At 33.5% G+C, this 7428-nt stretch overlaps 1 protein-coding gene across 1 annotated transcript; it reads right to left on the bottom strand.

Annotated features, from left to right (window-relative positions):
• Nucleotides 1-5377: 5377 nt before the first annotated feature.
• LOC129001819 (damage-control phosphatase ARMT1-like) lies at nucleotides 5378-6527 on the bottom strand. The gene is made up of 2 exons (XM_054429263.1): nucleotides 6281-6527; nucleotides 5378-5614 (listed from the first exon to the last, which is right to left on the bottom strand). The coding sequence occupies exons 1-2, from the start codon at nucleotides 6474-6476 to the stop codon at nucleotides 5463-5465; spliced, it is 348 nt and encodes a 115-aa protein (XP_054285238.1). The 5' UTR covers nucleotides 6477-6527; the 3' UTR covers nucleotides 5378-5462.
• Nucleotides 6528-7428: the final 901 nt, after the last annotated feature.

Raw genomic sequence — 7428 nt, 5'->3', positions numbered from 1 at the left:
TTCAAGTTTATCCTGCCTTAACATCTTCAAACCAATATCATCAAAATCGGATATATACATATATATATATTCGAACGAATTGTGTTTTTGGCCTCTAGGGACATCAAAATGAAAAAGTATATCTGTCCCAGGCCTAGGTCTTACTGTGCCACCTACGGTAATAGCTACTTCCCTATAGTGAAATTTAAATTTTCTCCGTAATTATTAGGCCCATAACAACGCTTCAATATACTAAATTACCTGTTTTTTTTAGCTTTACAAAATGGTTTGGTAAGAAATTGCAACATTATATATTTTTAGGGTCAAAAATGGGAAAAACCAATTTTTACCCTACAAAACCTCCCTTAAACCACCGTTCCCATAGTCCGATCATGCTGGTTCGCGAACTCGTTAGAATAAATGTAGGTTTACACATTTGTATAAAATTTCATCAAAATCGGATCATTTTTGCTTGAGTTATCTTGCTAACGGACATATATATATTATATATAGTGGGGTGGGTTAGCAGCAAATTACACCATAATATTTCACATCTGGCAACCAACGCGCCCCTTTGGATTCGGATAGTACATGCGTAGACGAGTCCAAAAAGTCCGGGACACAAATTTTTCGGGCACTCTATGGGTGTTGATGACGTAATCAAAATGGCCGCCAAAGTTGTGTGACATGATTCTACATTTCCCTATATAACTCGGGTTCATATTCTAATAATGCCCTACATTTTTAGTGATTATTAATCACGAAAAAATTACCTTTCCGATTGTGTACTTTACTTCATTGTTTAGATTCATAATACTACGAATATTTATAGTTTTATTAAATATTTTGTTTTTGATCTAGATTTTTTAAAATCATTTTGCTAAGTGTCGTGGATTCCGTTACACGTAGCTGAAAACGTCTTACATACAGTTTTTTGTCAGAATATTACCTTTCTAACGGTATATATTACTTATATTTTAATACAAAAACACTGCTCAAAATTTGACATAACAATGTAGTGGTACACAGTGAGTCGTTATCACCCCGATGCAATTTATAAGAGGACCGAAAGGTAATAGCGCTATTGAGTGCTATTAAACTTTTACTTTCGTTTTAAAATTAGAGACAATAAAATTAAGTACAAGAATTAAATACCCCCGCCGCAGCAAACCTACCAACTAAGCGAATTTCCATTTGTCTGAATTCATTTTCAATTATATATATTTTAATAACATTAGCTTTAACGAGTACCTAGGTTTGCTGCTACAAGGAAACTAATTAAGTGTGTTGTTTGGTAAAATATTGATAGCTTAGTATAAAATAAATAAATTTGCCAAGTTTGATCAAAATATATCGATAAACAAGCAAACTACAACATTTTCTAATATTCTCCTTAAGAATAAAATAGGAATTTTAATTTTACAATTTTCTAAATTTTCTCCATTACCAATAACCGAACAAAAACACTTTTATATACTAAATTAATTGTTTTTTAAGCTCTTTAAAAAGGTCTAAAGAGAAATTGGGATATTTTGCGTTTTGAGGGTCAAAAGTGAGAAAAAACAATTTTTACCACGCAAAACCCCCCGTAAAGCCTCGTTCCCATGGTCCGATCGTGCTGGTTATGCTGAAACTCATTCAAGTTAAACCCGCTTTACACCTTTAAACCAAATTTCATCCAAATCGGACAAAAATTACTCAATTTGTTCCTAAACCCCCATCAATGGGTTGGATATATTTTATATATAACATAATTTATATTTATACTGATATTGATGTTTTTTTAATACTGTGCCCACAGATTTGGTCAATGGGCACTAAGGGTTAATCTGTTTGATTTAAGCCTGGATTATATATTTTTGATGTATATGATATTTATGAATTTTGATATAAAATTTAAACAATATTGTATAGAGTACACTCTTTTGTTTTAGCGAATTTCCCTATAGGGAAGTAGCTATTACCGTAGGTGGCACGGTAAGACCTAGACCAGGGACCAATTTACTTTTTCATTTTCATGTTCCCAGAGGCCAATAAACCCATTCGTTCAAATTATATATATACAGGGTGTCCCACGAAGAGGTTTAACCGTTTGATTTTATATTTCTTATCCATTCATGGACCGAACAATTTGAAACTTTACACAATTTATAAAGTACAGAAGGTTTAAAAATCTCTGTGAAAGATCTATCTCCCTAACCCTTGTAGAAACAAAATTGTGGCGTATTGAATGTTTGTATTAACTAATTATATTATTTAAATCAATTTCTTTGTTTGAAGTTCATTGTTGGTTTTGACTACTACCCTCTGTAGTGTATTCCAACTTAGGTTGGGCGTTTGTGTAGTGTTAGTTGTAATGTGTTAGTTAAGTTTTTTTCACCTGAAGACGGGATCAGATTCCAGATCCCGAAACGTTGTGTATTGTTTTTTTACATTCGTGATGGAAACTGTCCGCAATAAACCTTTGAACAACATTAAATCAATTTATTATTAATTTTTAACTAGTGATGGATAACAGTTACAATAAATTTGGACTCTACTTTAGGGTTTTCACTAGGCTATGGTATAATTTCCTGATGAAAAAGCCTTATTTCCATAGAAAGCGTTAATACAAATGCTCTACAAAACCAAAAACACTATTTTTAATGTGTTTAAAGTATCATTTTTCAGTATGCTCCGATTTTGTTTTTACAAGAGGTAGGAAGCTGAAACTTTCACAGAATATTTTTAAAATGTACTTTATAGATTGTGTAAGGTTTCAAAATGTTCGGAGCATAAATGGGCAAGTAATCTAAAATCAAACGTTTAAACCCTTCGTGGGACACCCTGTATATATATACGTCCGTGAACGCGATAACTTGAGTCATTTTTGTCCGATTTTAATGAAATTTGGTTTAAAGGTGTAAAGCGGGATAAACTTGAGTGAGTTCGCGAACCAGCACGATCGGACCATGGGAACGGGGCTTTACGGGGGGTTTTGCGTGGTAAAAATTGTTTTTTCTCACTTTTGACCCTCAAAACGCAAAATATCCCAATTTCTCTTTAGACCTTTTTAAAGAGCTTAAAAAACAATTAATTTAGTATATAAAAGTGTTGTTGTTCGGTTATTGGTAATGGAGAAAATTTAAAAAAATTGTTAATTTAAAATTCCTATGTTATTCTTATGGAGAATATTATAAAATGTTGTTGTTTGCTTGTTTATCGATATATTTTGATCAAACTTGGCAAATTTATTTATTTTATACTAAGCTATCAATATTTTACTAAAAACACACTTAATTAGTTTCCTTGTAGCAGCAAACCTAGGTACTCGTTAAAGCTAATGTTATTAAAATATTTTTAATTGAAAATGAATTCAGACAAATGGAAATTCGCTTAGTTGGTAGGTTTGCTGCGGCGGGGGTATTTAATTCTTGTACTTAATTTTATTGTCTCTAATTTTAAAACGAAAGTAAAAGTTTAATAGCACTCAATAGCGCTATTACCTTTCGGTCCTCTTATAAATTGCATCGGGGTGATAACGACTCACTGTGTACCACTACATTGTTATGGTAAATTTTGAGCAGTGTTTTTGTATTAAATATAAGTAATATATACCGTTAGAAAGGTAATATTCTGACAAAAAAACTGTATGTAAGACGTTTTCAGCTACGTGTAACGGAATCCACGACACTTAGCAAAATGATTAAAAAAAAATCTAGATCAAAAACAAAATATTTAATAAAACTATAAATATTCGTAGTATTATGAATCTAAACAATGAAGTAAAGTACACCATCGGAAAGGTAATTTTTTCGTGATTAATAATCACTAAAAATGTAGGGCATTATTAGAGTATGAACCCGAGTTATATAGGGAAATGTAGAATCATGTCACACAACTTTGGCGGCCATTTTGATTACGTCATCAACACCCATAGAGTGCCCGAAAAATTTGTGTCCCGGACTTTTTGGACTCGTCTACGCATGTACTATCCGAATCCAAAGGGGCGCGTTGGTTGCCAGATGTGAAATATTTTTCAGCTAACCCACCCCACTAATACAAGGGCGGTCCTAGACATATATTTTGGGGGGGTCACCGGGGGGCCTGGGGGGTATGGAATGCCCCCCAGTAAAGGAGGGGGGTCCGGGAAAAATTTGGAAATAACGTGCTAAAATGAGTGGTTTTAAAGCTATTTTGAGGACCTAGTTTAATGTGTTCAAGCTTCCCAGTTTATTTAAAGGTCAAAGAAATGTCTAAAAATAAACTTGTATAATGTCATGTTTTTGCATTATTGAGACTTGTGGTTTTAATATCAAAGGAATACCGCAACATTACAACACATTCAAGCATTATATTGATTTACGAAAACATCCTTCCAACTGGTGCCGATGTGCATGCTAAACAGAAAATGTCCAAAATCAGACCAAGATTTCAAAAAAAGAGAACTTATTTTATCTAAGAAGTGTTTAAGAACTTGCACCAAACACGACTGCATTATACCTGCCCAGTAAGCAACAGTTAACCTATAAAGTACACTACCCAACTAACGTTGCATCGGCGTCCCGTCACTGATACCGCCTGAAGAACTGGTTCTCAGTATTCTCATTTTTTTATACGCCAGTGCCAGTGGCATTTTACAAGGGGTCAACGTGAGGATAAAGTTTTTGTGCAAGGTTTTTGTGGTTGTGTCGGGAATTAAATCCGTCCCTTCCGCATCTAAGTCTGAGACGCTACCATTTTGTTGTTGTTTTGTGGCTAGCAACATGCCTATTGGGCTGTGTTCTTAAATATGATATCAGGTGCTCTAAATATGAATACTATTTAATATTGTAAGTTTTGAAATGTGCTACGGTAATCATTGAATTACATTACTGTAATTACAAATTCCTAACGCTGAAAAAATAATAGATACAATAGTAGATACAAAATAATAGTGTTTATATATTAACATTTCATTTTTTTTTCTTGCACTCTTTTACTTTTATGATGGCTGGTCATAGACAAAACATCACTTCTAATACCAACAGACATTATTTTTGTTAACTACACACACAGTCCCAATTACATCACCAGAGTTGTAAGTTGTAGCGCTAGTTCTCCAGCTTCGTCTGACATGACTTCTAGCGCGCTGGAGAGCTAGCAACTAAAGCTGCTGGATCTCATAGCGAGATTTAGCTGCTGAAACAAGCTCCGTGTGACAGGGCTTAAGTCACAGGTGTGTCTCTGTAAATTAATTTTATCTCATTTTAACAGATGGCAAATTTTTTTATTGCTGATGATAAATTGGTTTATAATTGTGTTATCAATATTTTGCACGGACAAAAATAGTTTCTTCTTTTAATGTATTTTCCTTTTAAGTCACGTTTTATCCAGCTTTCTTAATTTCCAAGAAACACAGGACAAGAATGTTGAATGGTTAAATAAAACAACAGTAAACAGTTTATTAAAAATCACAGGTACATTGCAAGAGAAATTAAATGATAGGAAAACAGAGTTTGGAGTTATAAAGCAAGTTTTTTAATTTCACTGCTCACTTCACTCTCCAGATTGTTTTTTGTGTTTGTGCCATCAAACTGGATTAGTCCATAGTCCCCTGTTAGGAGCCAGTTTCTGTTTTTGGCAGCAACAGGTTCAAACACGTATGGATCAAGTCCTGAAAGATTTATTCTAATTAACACAGAATAAATTGCTTAATAATTGCAGCTACAACAACCAAAAAATTATCATTAAATGAACATAATTGTTTTGAATTGAAACAGAAAACTAGACTTTAATAATTTGTCACCGTATATTCAAGGATAATTTAATAAACGGTCTGGGGCCAGTGATGCAAGAGGTTTAAGGTTTGTAAAGGGGAGCATTACTCACCATAGAAATCCTCCCGATTCTTGGCTCTCACTTATAACTCAACACTGCCACTACCAGAATTTTGTTACTTGATAATAGTTTTGTATTTCTTTGTCTATTCGGGGATCACATGCTATTAGTTAGCTTAGGAATAAGTATATTGACATGTTTTTGGTAACTTTTTTAATATGATTGTATGTATTAGAGATGGACAGGTCCCGAAATTTGGGGAAATTCCTGTTCTTTTTATATTTAGGGCCGGTTCTAGACATTTTTCTACCGTAAGCAAACAACATTTTAAAGCTTTTAAATCATTTACATGAGAATAAAAGTATACCATTTTTCTACAAAGGGAGAGACAGTTAAAAAAGTACTAAAAATAATACTATCAACAATAATTATTGTTATTATTATAATTATTTGCCTACAGCTGAATCGTAGAATGGTAAACAGTCACTCAAGATACACATACCGGCAATCAGATCTGCCTTGGCGGTGCGCAGGGCTACAATTGGAGCAGGGTTGAAGCCTCTCAGAGCCGCATGAAACGGAGTTGTGTACTTCCAGTTGATATCTCCGAGCAACTTGCGATAGTTGAGATCCCCCTTGAAAATGATGATGCTGCTCTCAGCCAACATACTGTGCAGCTTGGGGTCTTGCTCCTTCATCTCGTTGTAAGAAAAGGGCAAAGTCCAAAACGGCTCACTGTGAACACTCCACTTACCTAGTGACATTTAGAATTGTGATTACACCCCTAAAAATGCACTTAAAATAATAGGCAAATAGGAGACTATGTATTAGAGGTAACACAGGGGTCTCATAGATGCAGAAATTGAGAAAGCTTACGAATAGATATACTTTCAAATTTTTTCCAAAACAATCAGTTACTTTTGAATCCAGATAAAACAAAGTTCATAAATTTTGAGACCCGTCAGACAAGACTTTCAATTAATCCTTCACTAGAAATTAATCAGAAACCTATTGAAGAATTAGAAAATATTAGATTCTTAGGATTTGAAATTGACAAAAATTTAACTTGGAATTCTCACGCAAACAAAGTAATAAAAAAAACTGTATCTGGTCTATTTGCATTAACTAGATTAAAAAATCTTCTTAATCAAGTAACATTAAAATCAATATACTTTTCGTACATACATTCTGTTATTTCTTTTGGAATATCTCTGTATGGCGCTACATCTATCAATAACTTAGAAACAATCCTAAAATTACAAAAACGAGCTATAAGAATTATTTTGGACCTTGACTTTTGACTACTACCCTCTGTAGTGTATTCCAACTTAGGTTGGGCGTTTGTGTAGTGTTAGTTGTAATGTGTTAGTTAAGTTTTTTTCACCTGAAGACGGGATCAGATTCCAGATCCCGAAACGTTGTGTATTGTTTTTTTACATTCGTGATGGAAACTGTCCGCAATAAACCTTTGAACAACATTAAATCAATTTATTATTAATTTTTAACTAGTGATGGATAACAGTTACAATAAATTTGGACTCTACTTTAGGGTTTTCACTAGGCTATGGTATAATTTCCTGATGAAAAAGCCTTATTTCCATAGAAAGCGTTAATACAAATGCTCTACAAAACCAAAAACACTATTTTTAA

This window comes from Macrosteles quadrilineatus, unplaced genomic scaffold (assembly GCF_028750875.1).
Source record: "Macrosteles quadrilineatus isolate MER2022 unplaced genomic scaffold, UCM_ALF_1.0 Scaffold_8__2_contigs__length_117827958, whole genome shotgun sequence".
Taxonomy (NCBI): domain Eukaryota; kingdom Metazoa; phylum Arthropoda; class Insecta; order Hemiptera; family Cicadellidae; genus Macrosteles; species Macrosteles quadrilineatus.
This window is presented reverse-complemented; position numbering and strand designations above follow the sequence as displayed.